The sequence below is a fragment of the Coturnix japonica genome, chromosome 15 (assembly GCF_001577835.2).
Source record: "Coturnix japonica isolate 7356 chromosome 15, Coturnix japonica 2.1, whole genome shotgun sequence".
Classification (NCBI taxonomy): Eukaryota; Metazoa; Chordata; class Aves; order Galliformes; family Phasianidae; genus Coturnix; species Coturnix japonica.
In genome coordinates this window covers 2,316,936-2,332,471 of record NC_029530.1, presented here as the reverse complement: position 1 = coordinate 2,332,471, position 15,536 = coordinate 2,316,936, and the positions used below count along the sequence as shown (strand labels likewise).

The 15,536-nt window shown below is 36.2% G+C and overlaps 1 protein-coding gene across 8 annotated transcripts in view; it reads left to right on the top strand.

The window, feature by feature from the left end:
• SFSWAP (splicing factor SWAP) overlaps window positions 1–15,536 on the top strand; it is a 37,545-nt gene that overhangs the window by 9,440 nt on the left and 12,569 nt on the right. For all 8 annotated transcript variants that reach the window (XR_001558453.2, XM_015877648.2, XM_015877649.2 and 5 more), the window contains 8 exons: window positions 195–310; window positions 1,048–1,183; window positions 2,157–2,394; window positions 2,733–2,864; window positions 3,217–3,310; window positions 5,537–5,711; window positions 6,521–6,754; window positions 8,177–8,367. Coding sequence is in view for 7 of the 8 variants with exons in the window: in XM_015877648.2 (XP_015733134.1) it covers window positions 195–310; window positions 1,048–1,183; window positions 2,157–2,394; window positions 2,733–2,864; window positions 3,217–3,310; window positions 5,537–5,711; window positions 6,521–6,754; window positions 8,177–8,367 (1,316 nt within the window). In the remaining variant the exon portion in view is untranslated. The remainder of the gene's footprint in view (window positions 1–194; window positions 311–1,047; window positions 1,184–2,156; window positions 2,395–2,732; window positions 2,865–3,216; window positions 3,311–5,536; window positions 5,712–6,520; window positions 6,755–8,176; window positions 8,368–15,536) is intronic.

Sequence of the window (15,536 nt, the reverse complement as noted above, 5' to 3'; positions counted from 1 at the left end):
CTTTTATAAGCACTTCTATTGCACTAGTCCAACAGAAGGTTGTAGTGTTGTCATTTATCTGTGTTTTTGTGAATAATTAGATTTATGAAAAATGTTGTTATTTAGAACAATGTATGCTTGTCCTGTACCCTGTTCCTCTTCCAATAAAAATCTGTAGCAAATCCAAGTTAAATTGAGACATTGCTTTTATTCAGACTCAAAAGTCAAATCTGAGGAAGAGGATGATGATGACGACGATGATGATGGAAACTATCTGCATCCAAGTCTCTTTGCATCTAAAAAATCCAGTAGACTTGAAGAGCTCATGAAGGTACTTCATTGTATTAAATAACTTTCTTATTTTATATATATATAAATATATATATAATATATATATATAATATATATATTATATAACTTTCTATTTCTGAAACATTTGCTTACAGGGCATGAAGGTTATGAAATGCAGGTGTTAAGCTCCTGCTAACAAGTTTAGCTGTCCTTGAAACAAATATATTTTGCTAAAAGCTGAAATAAAATGTCTTCGGATTTTAGTAAATAGAATCTTGACATAATGTAACAGTTTTAGTAAAATCATTGCTGCTCTTAAAGTGTAAATTTTGCTGGAAGTGTTAAAGTTTTTTTAATTTTCTGAGATTGATCAGTGATAGAATAAAGGGAATGACAGATGCTTGTACGCAGCTAAGGCTCTCAGAGAAATAGCAGCAGTGATGTTCAGTATTTAGACAAGTCGGGTCAGATTCTGTGTCATTTTCCAGCATTGTATGTAAACAGTAAAATAATAACAAGTTACTTATTCGTGATATGGATCTGTGTTTTCATCAACTTAAAGTTTAGGGTTCTTTTGCCTTGGTTTGTTGTTTTTTTTTCTACAAATTTTTGAAAAATAAACCAACTCTGATATAGGAACTACAGAAACAATAATTTTAGTATTTGGACAATATTATTGTTAATTACCTAATGTAATCCAAATTAGGTTGGTCATACCATGTTTTTTAAATATGCACTTCAAGTTTTAATTTATTCCTGTTCTCAAATTTTTTTCAGCCTTTGAAGGTAGTAGATCCTGATCATCCACTTGCAGCACTGGTCCGCAAAGCACAATCAGATAATAATTCATCAACACCACAATCAACAGATGGGGCAGCTGTACAAACATCACAAGTAGAGTACTCCTCTGATTGTAAGTGCATTGTGATTAGGCAGCTGGTGACGTGCAGGGGCTAGTGGGAAGAAAATACGTTAAATTCATATTTGATCATTCATAACTGATATTTATTCTTTTCCAATCTCCTCAGTCTTTGAAGGTGCATTCTTCCACTGAGTAGCTATCAAATTGCTAGCACGTTAGAAAAAACTTAAACGGAGTGGGAAGGGAGGGGGCAGATATTAAAAGCTCATGCAGCTTTTGTGAGTTCTCATAATCAAAAAGGTGAAGTTAAGCTTAATTGTATTTATGGGCCTCTAGTTCTTTTCAAAGTCCCTAATGTTGAAAACCTTTGATTTCTTAAGTGTAGAAATATAACTTCTTCATTTATATGAGTGGGTATACAGTTATAATAACTGATACCAAAGCTTGTAATGCAGATGTGTTTGCCAGATAAGAAGAAACACTGTTCAAACACTCAAAACAGATTTTTACCAGCTTTATGTAGCTATAATGCTTTTAGTATTTAGAAAGGCTGTTAATAAAGTAGAACTTAAAACTAACTTTAAAATTCTGTTATTTTCTGTATTGAAAATACATTTTGCTCTTAAAGCAATGCTGTAATTTAATTAATCAGCCAGTGGTAATAGCCATCTAATTCCTCAGTGTTAATTTTGAATATATGCACATCTTTCTTAATCCATACACAATTTTAACTAAGCTCAACTGCCTGCAGTGTGAGTTAGCTTAGGAAGAATTATTTCATATCAGGTTGTTTTTTGTAGACTTCCTCTGATTCACTGTGTCTCAGTATATTCTGGTTCTGTCTTCTTAATCTATGCATTTCTTCGTTTGTTTTTTTTTTTTACATAATGAATTAGATACCATTTCTTAGTGTGTTGCTGATGAATCTAAATTCTTGTGGTTTTGTACTGATGCAATAGGTATTTGTTTTATTAGATGTCTTTCTTTTAAAAGAAAATTATTCTTAAATATATTTTCTTTATAGCAACTGTGGCAGCCATGTATTACAGTTACTATATGCTACCTGATGGAACCTACTGCCTCGCACCTCCACCTCCAGGAATAGATGTTGCAACCTACTACAATGCCTTGCCTTCAGGGGTGACTGTATCAAGCACTACAGGGGTAGCAACTGTACCTCCACCCCCTGGTACAACACCTCCACCTCCCCCTGACACAACTGATAGCAGCAGTGGGTTGACCTCTACCACAACTTCTACAAGGTACCGCATAATTTTATAGATATGCTTGTTTGGTGGAGGGGTCTCTTTCCTACGCTGCAGTACAAAATATTTAGGGACAGCTTTGTTATTGGCAATGCCTCAGTCACATTGCCGTTATCAGTATAGCTTTGGTTACCTGGTTTCACTTTGGTCTTTGATATTGTGTGGTTGTTTTATTTAACTTCTGTGAAGTCTTTGCTAGTTGGAAAATCAGCAGTTACTTTAACTGCATAATGAGACCGGGGAACAAGCCTCTATTTCACATTTTTTGTTAAAACAGGAGACTGAAAGGTATTTATAGTCTGTTTATAAAAACAGTGTACTTTTTGTGTTTTCAGCACAATTGCTCCAGTGGTTGCCATTATACCTCCACCCCCAGATATCCAACCTGTTATTGACAAGCTAGCCGAGTATGTTGCAAGGAATGGGATAAAATTTGAAACAAGTGTTCGTGCCAAGAATGATCTCAGGTAAGAGAACACATTATTTCACTCTTAATTTTAAAAGTTGAGGATTTCATTTACAAGTATATTAAAAGGGCACACAGATCCCAAGAAGGGAATTACTTTGTTGTTTTATTTAATGAAATTCAGAGACCTACTGAAAGGTGATGGCAAAGTGTTATTGCTCAAATCGTCAAAGCAACCAAGCAAGCAGAAAGCTTCTGTAGAAACTATGCTTTCAGCATATAAGAACACATACATTACAGTCCTTCCAAATATCAAATAGGGTTCCATCTGCAAGAGAGATTTTGACAGCAGTGGATTGTTGGTATTTACTGTGTTCGTGTACATTTTCACAAATTCAGTTTTCTTTTAACAGATTTGAGTTCTTGCAACCATGGCACCAGTATAATCCTTACTATGAATTTAAAAAACAGTTCTTCCTTCAAAAAGAGAGCAGTGACAACTGTCAGGTATGTGTGTTAAAACTGCAGTGTAAGTGAGAAAAGGACTTGCTTATCTAGTGTATTACTGTGAGACTTGTTAAAAATTGAACTCAGAATAATGGAGAACTTGTTCAGCAAAGGATGTGAATGCTTTTTTTGTTGCTTTTTCATTTTGTATAGCATTTAATTTGCAATATGTGAGGTGATAGGATATTTAGTTCTTGCTTTTTAGTATGATCAGCCACTCGCTGTGGTTGTATTCTAAAATGGCAAGCCATGAATCTTTAGAATATGTTCCTTGTGGAGGTCTAGAGACTTGTAGAATTAGGATTAGTGTTCTTTTGTCACAAAGGTGAGATATAAATTTTTAACAGCTTCATGGTTCTTTGTAAAGTCGTAGCTAAACAACGTTTCTGGCATGATTTTTTTCTGAGGGAGATTTTATAAGAAGAATACTGGCACGGCTGACTGAAATAATACTGGTCCTTCAAAATCTCATGACAGCTTATTACTTCCTTTGCTTACTCTACTCGTGTAATTAGAAGATAGTATCCAGACTTGGCATCCGTATTTCTAACCATTCTCATGTTAGCTAATAGCATTAGATTGTTTGTTCTCTTACTGAAAAGAAAATTGCAAATATTATCAGAAATATTTTATCTGATGTTAACTTTTCATGGGAAAGAGCTATTTTCTTTTTAGGCCCTATGTCATTTGTCATCTCAAGGCTTATATTGGAGTGCTCAACAATTAATTACTTAAACTGAAAGAAGGTAGGCCTGTGGGTAAACTCCTCAAAATACCTTTCTGGAAAATGAAGAAATTCAATAATATTCAATGTTTGAAACGCTTGTCTCATATTTTAACTGTGAAAAATGCTTTGAAAACACTGTTTTTAAAGATAAACTGCAGTAAATGTAATCTTATTCAATTGATAAGTTACATTGCAAAATCATCCTGTACTAGGTTTTTGTTCTAGAATTTCTGATTTGCAAACTAGTTCATTGAATTCATAAGAGTTACATAAAACTGCACCCCAACCAAAAATGTAGTAACAAAAGTTTTCTTTTAGGTGTTCCTTTTTGGAACCTTTTCCTTTTAGGTGCTTGCTAAGAAAGCAACCAGAAACTGGTTCAAGTTCCCTGTGGTTGTATGTAGCAGTGCATATCATCCTACTGCAAGACTTTGTAGATAATGCCATTCTCTTTAATTTTTTAGAATAAAGATTTCAATATTATTTTTATGCTTTAGTAACCAAAGTATAGGCAACTAATGCAATTGTTTATTCTCCATTTGGCCATTAAAGTTAATAGAGAATTGTACTGTTTGCTTCAGTAAATACACGAAGTCCATTTCTTCTCCAGGGATTTTCAGTAATTACTTCTGTTGGTGAGGGAAAGCTTCAGGGAGCAATGGAGGGAACTCTTCAATACATTATATTTCAATATTAAATATATTTAACGGCAGCCATTGGGAAGAAGCCAAATTGTATGTTGAGAGAGACTCATTTAAATGTTAAATTATTTAATGTGATCACCCAACTTGCTGCATAAATATGTTTAATATTCTACAGTATCTGTCCTAATATTTTTGTAGTAGGAGTGTAGATGTTGTCTTGAATGCTTCAGTTGCTTAGCAGTAGTACCAATCGTTGTTTACTCTTCTGAAGATCTTAGAAGATCTCTACTATACCAGTTTAATACCACAAAAGCCATCAATAGGTCTGATGTTCTTCAGCAAAAGGTTAGAAGTCATCAAACATTAACCTCTGTTCATCTCTATAATAACTTGAATTTGTAAAGAAAGTATCATGCGATTATATATTAGCAAAAAAAAATGTCAGGAGCTTTCATTCTGTCACTGTCAGTCAGTTTAATGGATTTTGTCCTGGACCTTGGAGATCAAGACCTAAAAGAATATACTTTGGAAAGAAAGTATATGCTTTTAGGGTCTGGTTTTAAAAAGCACCATTTTTGAAACAGTTGTTTGGCAGAAGTGTACCAACTGAAGAACATTTCCTTACCTGTAAAATAACATCTTACTGCAGATTTTTAGTCTGTGCAGCCTGTGGGTTTATGTGAAGTAGTGTGTTATTTATAAGAAGCAGGCTTTCAGTCTTGACTGAAATTGAGGTACAATTAGCTCTTGGTAATGATTTTTTGAAATTGCTGGCAGAATTGCAGCTCCCCAGGCACTGTATTAACTCTGTCCTAAGCTACTCAGTTGGTAAGTTTGCATATTTCTTTTGAAAAGGGAGTATCTTCATCCGAAGATGTTCCAGCAGATACTACCACTGATGCACCAAGTGAGACTCAGCTTGCAGATGGGCACACACCTGAAGATGGGTCTGAGCCAATTGCTAAGGGAGCTTCAGAAACTAAAAAGGATGTTCCTCCTAAAACTGTCAGTGATGGCAAATTGGTAAAAGGTATGTTGGCACAATTTGTTGGCCATAAAGATATTTGTCAGCACATATTGCAGAATAAAAAAGGGGTGGTGGAGGGTGTGGGAAAGAATTTCAGCATGCAGAAAGTATTTTCATTAAAAGCGTCAAAAAGAAACAGAAATAATCAATTTGCTTGTTTTCTTATTTTGTGAGGTATTTACTGTCTTGAGAGGATTAAATTGTTTTGTTTCAGTTTCGTGCAAAGTTGAAAGCTTTCATCAGTGTTCACAATAGAATCTTAGTTTTGTCATTTAAAACCTGACAGTTACAAGCTCTGTGTGAGGAAGAAGTTATCCCTTCTTAATAAAAGCAATGGTCTTATGAAACCATGTGTGTGGAGGAAGTGCACTAGGCTTATTACTTGGTTAATCAGCATGTGGGATGTTAGTCATACTGAAGAAAAAAAAAAAACATCCTTTATGTGTTCCAGTGGACTGTTGTTCCTCTTACATTTGTAGCAGCAGAGGGATGATGTGGAAGGATCTCCTGAAAGACAGTCAGCTAACACACTGTTACTGTGTGAGAAGAGACACATCATTTTGAGTGTGGGAGACCCTTAACTGATTTAATATGGTTGTGTCTAGAAAGTGGTTTGTATCTGAAATACAGGGATTTATTATTTGAGACTGAACATTACAGGGCAAAGCTTACAAGCTTGTTTTTTTTTTTTGTTTCTTTGTTTTGGTTTCTTTCATGGCGTAGGCTACAGATGTTATGGATGGTTAAGCCAAATTCAACCTGCTTTCCACTGTAGTGTAATGATGTGTAAAATCTAACCCATTCATTCACAGCATCATTTGCTCCAATAAGCTTTGCAATCAAGGCCAAAGAAAATGACCTTCTTCCTTTGGAGAAAAACCGTGTCAAATTAGATGATGACAGTGATGAGGAGGAAGAAGAGGGCAAGGAAGGCCAGGAGAATGCTAATAGTGCTTCAAACAATACTCCAGCTGTTACCACTCCTTGCGTTGCTGCTGAAGAGAAAAAACCTCAACTTACACAGGAGGAATTGGAAGCTAAACAAGGTATCTCATGTTGCACAGAAAACAAAATGACAGATGGAGCCCTTCATAAAGCATAGCGTTTTGAGTATTTCCAGTCATCACTCTGTCGTGTTAGCAAGAATCAGGTTTTTTTTCTATTCCCACCGTTCCTTGTTTATTTTTCAATATGGATTATCATTAGTTGCTCAGTTAAAACTGACACTGTAATATGTTGTCACTGAATGCTTTGACCTAATGTGTGATCTTTCTGTTATTTATTTTATACACCGTCTTGGAATGAAACGTTAAACTTCTGATTTCCAGTTTGCATTAACACAGCCCAGAAAAAGACTTGTCCATTTCTCATTTTCTTCGCAGAATGATGAAATGCTTCCAGCTATTTTTCAATAATGTAGCTTGCCCAAGTGCACTAATATCACCTTGCTGATGTTTTGTTACTGTTGCAATGAAGTGCCATTAAGTGTCTGTCTGGGTTTTTCTGTTACTGTATTTGTGTATGTAAGGGCACAAAGGTAGGCTGTGTGAATTGAATGAAATGGTCTTTTAAAGGAATCATCCCCCAGGCAATTGCATAGTAGAGATGGTTTAATAAAGTAAGGGTGCTGTCATTGTTTACCAGCTTGAAAATTTAATGCTCTCTTAGGACTCTAAGTGTGCCACGGGACTTTAATTTTTTCTTTTTTCAAAGCATACTTTTTTCACTCCTAAGTGGTAGTTTCTTTCTACACAGAGTATGCTGTAGTGGTACACATCTGAAGCAAATAGGAAATATTTTCCATGATAATACATGAAGCGTAAGAGAAGAAGCTCTATGTGGGTAGACTGTAATTAACCAGATAAGTTATGCTGTATGCACAAAACTGGAAGTGTAAGATAGAACAGGTTAGGCAAAATTTCCACTAGGTGCATCACTAAATGAAGTGGCTCGTTTTCTTTCTTTAATAACGTAATAGTAATTGTTGCTTGTAACAATGGCAAAAAGTTTCTGAGGGTATCTGGAGCTTTTTTATTATGTATGCAGGTGGGGTGGAAGATGTGAGGGAATGACCTGGCCTGTGAGAAAAGTAAAATAAAGACTCTGCATTACTTTAAGAAATATAAAGAGGAAGAGCCTCCAAATTTATGCTGCTATTGTTTTAGACAGCTTTCATAAATACTGAGTAAAGCATTTTCAGATTTTCATGTCAGTTTCTTTGAGCTTTAATTTTTTTTACATTGCTGTTAATGCGTTTTGTTAGGGAATTGACATTATCTGTAAAGGTTAGAATTTCATAATTTCAAGTTAATGTGTCCTTACTAGTGCTTTGAATGGAAGTCCTAGAAAAGGTTTGAGTATATAGCTGGGGGGGCTGTTTGGTTAATCTGTTGGGTTTTGTTTCTTTGAAGGAATCTTTAAGTTGCACATGTGTATATCACACTAAACTTGATGTTTAATTCTCTTAGCAAAACAGAAACTTGAGGATAGACTAGCAGCTGCAGCAAGAGAGAAGCTTGCACAGGCTTCCAAGGAGTCAAAGGAAAAGCAGCTACAAGCAGAACGCAAAAGGAAAGCTGCACTGTTCTTGCAGACCCTGAAAAATCCTCTGTCAGAGGCAGAAACCGAGAAGGTTGAGGAGAATTCTTTCACTGTTGAGGTAAGGGGGAGATAAATTTCTCTTTACCATAAAGCTCGCAGAAGACTTACTTGTAGGATGTTAATCTGGCAGTATTTTATCAGTTTGAGTGAAGAGATGGAAGATTTCTCCAAAAGGAGAGAAAGTTATATTTTAAGCACTGTTCATCTTTTTCGGTTGTCTGAGATGTTTCTTACATGTCAGTTAAGTTCTGGTAGAGAAACATGATGTGAAATTCAGAGTTCAGTTTGCCAGTTAGAGCAAGCAAAATGAGCTTGCAAAATTAACTCTGCAGTAGTGGCCCATGAATTTGAATGTTTCCCTTTCAAATCTTCAAGATTTTAAAATAGATATCAAGCAACTGAGCTCACTTTTCACTTATTCTGGTGGGTTTGTTGATTGTTGGTTGTTTTGTTTCTTTTAATTTATCTGATATAAAACTGGGATAAGAAGGTACAAAATTGATCCATACAATTTAAGGCTTCTAGCTTGAGAAAATAAATATGTAGATGGGAAAAATCTAGACTCTGTGATGATTGTCACTCATCATTATGTTAGCTGAGTGTTCGACGCGGATGCTTTAAAAGACTAGAATGCTAAGATGTTTTTCTCTCATTATTTTAATATAAGACTTAGGATGATTATTGTAATTAGATTTTAAAAAATAAATCAATTTCAATTTATGAATAGTAATGCAAAATTCAAATGTGTTTGTACCTGCTCCTCTCTGGGCAGATTGTCAATAAAGAGTCAAACCAAGAAGTTCAGGTTGAAGTGATTGAGCTCAAACATTAGCTCAGCATTGGTTCAAAGTGCTCATTTCTAAATCATTTTAAAAAGAAAGAGATAATCTGCAAGAAAAAAAGAGTCAAAGTACAAGTTACTGAAAAATTCATATTATAGAATTGTGTTCTGTAATAATGGGGACAAAGCTGGAATTTACAGTCTCAGCTTTTCCTGTGGTAATTTTTGTTTATTGTACTTCAGTCATGTTCAGCACTCTAGTAGCAGTGAAATGTATGTTGTTGCCTTACTCCAGTAGACTGTTTACTTTAACAGTATATTCATAATTTTGATTTGCATCTTTAAGATCACTATAAAGAAACTGAGAGATTTTGTTTCCAGGATTAATCATATCCAGCTTGTTGAAATCTGGAATAGATAAGAAGCATACAAATACTGTATTCTTTATCTCCCCTTTTTAGTTGTAGGTGCTGGTTTCTAGGAATATTTCTCTGCAAATTTTATTCTTGAAATGTAAAATCAAACTCTAAAAACTTGGATTAATCAGAGCCACGGGTCTGGGTTTTTTTCCTGTTAATGAATGGAAATTGCCATTCATGATAACTAAGAATTAATATGTTTCACATAAACCCTTTCTGATTTCAGTAAAGTAATTATGTTTTTAAAAGCCTAAATAAGGGATTTACATTTATTATATAGGAAAATGCTTCTAGTATTGATTTGTTCATACATCACAGCTCTGTCCTTAAGCTTTTCTCTCCATCTGCAGTTTTTGGCAGCAGAGCTGTATTTTCAATCCAAATATCACATTCCCACGTGCATTATATATTTTCCGTTTAAGTTCTTCTTTGCTTAACTTCATCCTTTCCGTGCAGGAGAAGAAGCTAGTTTCCTTCTTGATTTTTGTTCTTTTTTTTCCTCACTTATTCCAGCTATTACAGGGAGCCACTCTCTTTCTGACAGTGCTTGTCATGGTTTACGAAGTGATAACTTTACTTCCAGGAGTGTCACCCTTTTTCTTCTTTCAGCCTGAGTGTTGTTTTATCGTAACACCCTCCAATCCAGTGTGATATCATGCATGTCTGCCCAAAAGATGTGGCTGTGTTCATCAGCATCTGAATGGTCACTTCCAGCAAGTCCAGACAACCTCTTTGCTCAATGGGGGAAAAAAGGAAAAGTCACATCAAAACCAATTTTCAGTAAAGTAAGCTTGGACTCAGGGCTTTACTGCAGTAGCTGTCAGTGCCTGTGGGGAAAAGGGTACAAATGAGATTTGGTGTAGGCTGTGTAGTTACCTGTAACTCAACATAAATTGGGTCTGAAGTTTATGTTGTTTCAGGGTATCGTTACAGGATCCTACACCAGCCAGAAAGATATTTTTGTCTTTATCTGTATGTGCTGCAGTTAGACATAATGCTAATGCATTAATGCTAATGAATTTTCCTGTGATTGGCACACATTCTGTATATTTTACCAGTTATTTGTCAAAGTGTGAATATGAAGAGACCATGCCAGCACCAAATTCTTGAGCCTTTCAGTCTGTTCTTCTTAAGGGATCTTTTCAAGGACATAGATATTTCTAAGCTAACATTATTTTGTCTTTAAGAGAATGCTTGAAAAAAATCAATTATTTTTCAGTAACAGTTGTGTCTTTTTCAGCAGAGCAGATGGGTGTCCCCATCACATCTGAGATTTCTGAGTTCTGAGTTGAACTTTGTAGGAAACAGGTCAACTTTGCAACAGAAATCTCACTCTTATTCGACTTCTAAGCGAGCTTACGTGCTAAAAATGTGTTTTTCTTCTACCATGTACATGCAGTTTCAGAGAAGGCATTTCTTTTTTTTCAGACATGTTTCAGAAAGGTGCACGTAAGAACACTGATGGTAGAAGTATTCTCTAATAACAAGAAGTAACTACAATAGCTGTAATCAAGGAAACATGTACGATCAATGTAAAGAGAGATGTAAAACTAGTTTTGCAGTTTGGTCAGTGGAACTAAAAGAAATTTAATAAAATGAAAACATGAGCATTTTAGTCTACCAAAATATCACTTAACATATTTTATCTCCCTTTTGTGAGTAGTAGCAACCAGTGTGGATCCAGGGAGCAAAAGTTGATACACAGTGGTCATGGAGTTAATGTAGTCTGGTGATATTTGTAGCTTAAAATCTGTCTCAAAAATTGAATAAATGGCTGAGAAATACAGTAAGGCATGAAAGTGGGTCAAGAATTTCCATGAGAGATGCATCATTCCCATGAGATTGTCCTTGCCAAAATACTGCATAAGAACTAGTCATGCTATTTATGTGTATATTCAGCATAGAGTAATGCTGAAAACCTGTTTATCACACTGTGTAGAAATGCATTAAATGAGCAAAGCTTTTTTGACCTCTGTCACATTTTTCTGATACCTTGCTTTTCTTAGAAGAATTGCTGATATTGAGTGTATATTAAATCTTTGAAAACAATTGATTGCACTAACTGCATGTAAAGGGCAGTTGATATGATAAAATGTAGTGCTTGGAAGCTTTTTGGCTTCGGATGGATCACAAAAACAGATCCACTTTTTCCCCTAGCTCAATTCTTGGTTTTATATTGTTTCCTGCTTTCCTTTAAAGTGAAATGAAGCAAGAGGAGCAGAAAGCTAATAATTGAGCTTGAGCAGTGAAGCAGCACAGCTTTTCAGAAACGAATCCTCACTGTTCTTTGGAGTGTTACAAGAGAGCAGTCAGGGTATAGCCTGGTCCTTCCTCAGAGCAAAGTTGTAAAACATGGCACTAACTCGGTTTCCCAAGCTGATCAGCTTCCAGTAACATTGCAGCAAGTGAAGTCGTCCTTTCTTGGAGACATGAGTGACAGTAACAGGGTAACCTCTCTGTGTTCATGTATGTGATGGTGCTAACTGAGACATCTGTGGGGTTTGCCAATAGGAGGAATTGAAGTCAGTCAGGCACAAATGCAGAGGTGTATTCTTTGTCAAAGAAAAAGGTCTTAAGCAACCATTGGAGTCAGTTAAGAGAGAAGGCATCTCCCAGACTCTACTCATACAATAGACAAAATGGGACTGTGGTGACTAAAATAGAAGGGGACATTGCTGGTGGCTGGCTAGGCAGGGCTTTGTGTGCTCCCTGACACATGGTATATTTGACTTCTTTAGAGCAGCTATGTAGTTCTCGGACAGGTGTTCTGCATATGTAGGACAGTGTAATTTTTGTATATGAGGCATGATTTGCTAATAGCATGTCTGATGGTTATCGGCTATGAGTATTCTGCTCATCTCTCATGTTTTATCTTGTCAGAAGTGCTTTATGGATAAGTACTTTTGATCTGTGTGTAAAAGACAGTTTGCTGCATCCAAACTGTTACCTGTATAAACTCTAAAATCAAATTTAAACAACCCACTAAGTGCTGCAAAAACAAGCAAGCACGTAATTGGATTGGCTGATCCCTAATGTCATCTGCTATTGTGCCCCTGAATATAAAGATTCTGTAGAACAAAGCAGCATTTAACTTGTTTTGGCTCCTTCATCCTCTTTTGAAGACCTGGTTTTTGCTTCTTTCTCAGATGGCTTGTTCTTACATTCGTCCTGTGTATAACAGTTATTCTTCTTTGTGTGTGTGCAGACTGCTTTGTTTACAAGTGGCATAGAAGTTTGTAGTACAGGTTTAAAAACGAGATTTTATTCAAGTTTTTCCAAGCTTAACAGGGTTATCAAGAACTGTAGGTCATGCATCTTTCACATCTTCTGTAGTTGAACCTGCTTTGTTAGCAGTAGGCATTGCTGTATGCTTCCTTAGAATAATAATCATTTATGACATAATATTCTGTTTGCCTGCAAATATAGTACAAAAATTAGTTTGTGATCAGAATTCTCATGGTCAATGCAATGTTAATTGCTGTACATCCATGCAGCAGCTGAACAGAGATGAAACACTTGGGTCTTTGAGTATTTAGTATTTAATTTGTTCTATAGGAACAAGTGTTTTTATCACTCTTTTAATTGCTTTGGGGTAATTTGTTTTATTCAGGGTAGGACTAATGAAATCTTCTTGAGGTAATAACTCTGCTCTCTTTGGTGCACAAAGCAATAGTATGTTTTCATTGCTGGTAGACAGTTACTTATTACTTCTCTGTCAGGGAATATTTCAGCATAGGCTTTGGGGAACCTGCAGTAAAAAAGGTTCTCTGGTAGAGAAGAGAGTGTGAAGCGATTTCACATTGCAGTAAAATAAAGGCGTTGTTGATTAACTCTTTGCAGTTGTAACGTACTTCTCTTTTTCCAACTCTGATTGAAAATACAGATTCAAATTAATGCAAAATTCAGCTGTTCAGAATAGGAAACTTATCGTCCAACTGTAGGGATATTAGTGAAGTTGTACATAATGCTCTTTACCTGTTAATTTAATTTGCACCAGGAACAGCGCCAATGTTTTGTTCTGCTGTGATAGGCACCTTTTTTGGTTCACTTCAAGTGTTGCTTTTGAGTATTGATTAGGTAATGTAACCCCTGAAGAACTGTGTCCTGGTCTTACGGATACTGCAAATAAGCATCTTGTAATGAACTCTTTCCTTACCCATTGCTGCTAAACAAGAGTTGTTCAGTCATCTTTGTTTTCTGAAGAAGCACGTCTGAAATGTTTCTCACAGGGAGTGCTTATTTTAGGAAGCTTTCTTGTAGAAGATTTTCCCTCAGTGATCCAAACACAATACTAAAGAGGAATTCTAATAGTCTAACACTGTAGTATTTAAAGAGGGCTGAAAAAAGGGGCTGTTATCCTTGATGGACAAAGAAGTTTCACTGAATGCTTCCTGAAAATTTGTAATTGTCATTTCCTAGCAGAGCTCTCAAAAAACATAAATCTCTGTTCCCTTGAGATTCATTATAAAGCTCTCCAGGTGACCAGCTTGTTGTCACACCTCCTGAAAATGCATTCTGCTGACCTGCAGGTTTGCACAGTCTGATCAGTAATGCAGCATTTTTGCCTTTTGGAAATGCTTAGCAATCTCCCAGTATCAGCACTGGCTTTGAGTCTTATCTGTTTATTTGCTCCACTCTTACTTCCAGTCTCTTACATCTGTTACCTTAGTTTGCACGGGTCAGTTTTCACTTGTAAAAGCACAAGTCACCAGCAGCACCTTCGTTTGCCAGACACAAGGCAGTTTCGTTTTCTTGCAAAGGTTTATTCTGAAGCAGTATTTATACACATTGAAATTTTCATGTGTGTGTCCTGGCAACTTGCTGGCATTCAGTTATTTCATAGAGCTCTGCCTCCAGGTCTGTTTCAAGCCATTTTGTTGATGCTTTTTGTCTTGAAGGCAAACAGAGCTGCAGCTGAGGGACTCAGCATGTTTGTTGGTGGCTGATCTTACTGTTGGGACCTGATGACTTCTGAGTACCCGGTCCCAGCGGTGCTGACTCAGTTTGGCTGCGTGGCTTCTCTCTCCGTGTTAGCTGTAGTTTTACACTTGGGATCTACGTGTTCATTTGGAGGATCTTTCGGTTATTTCAGTATGGTTTCCGTTGGAGCTTTCCAAAAATGATTCATTAGTAACTTGGAGCAGCTGAGAGATGGGCACTGTAGGAATGTCCTGTAAGACAAGGGGAGACCTCCATTTCAGCTTCCAGTGCTTTTGGTATCTACATAGTGATGCTTAGCACTGCGGGGGTTCTTTGTTCTGATTGCTGAAATAATCTCTGAGTGTAAGCTAAAAGTACCTGTGTTGTTCAGTTATTAATTTCCTTTTCAGTAGTGATATAATAGCTGATGTTTCATGCAGTCAAATAAACTTGGGCACTGAAAAATGTTGTTTTTTCTTCCTTCTCTTGTTTTCCTCTTAACTCTACTTTGCCTACAGCTATTTTGTTTCAGGCTATTAGAGTTATCTACTTCAAGGCAAAATGGTCTGTTACATATTCAGCAGTGTTCAAAGAGAAGACTGGGGTACTGTATAAAGACATGAATAACATTGTGAAGGAACAAAAGTAGGCTGCAGTAGTCTCTTAGGAAACCCTTGAGTTTGGAAATGAGGTGTCTGGACTTGCACGTGGATTGTGTGAAGTTAGTGAAATTGGAAATAGGCCACCAGTAAACCAGTCACTCAAATGATCGTGACTGAAAATATTTACAGTCCTTGAAGCAAACCACTTTAGTGCTCCTTTATTACTGTTTTTGTAAATATTGTGATAACAGTTATCGGTTAAATCTCAGGAAAGAGTCATTGCTCTAATGTAAAGCAATACCAAATTTCTCATTATTCAAATGTACTCAATTATTGCCTTGACATATTCACAGTAGGAGAGGGGTAAAGAGAGAGGAAAAGATCACCTGCTTCTAATTTGGTTATTTTGGCTTTTAATGTATTAGTTTCCATTCTGATCACGGTGAGTATTCTTGTATCAAACAGCGAAAGTGTCAGATCAGGTGGAGCAGAAATTATGATGGGG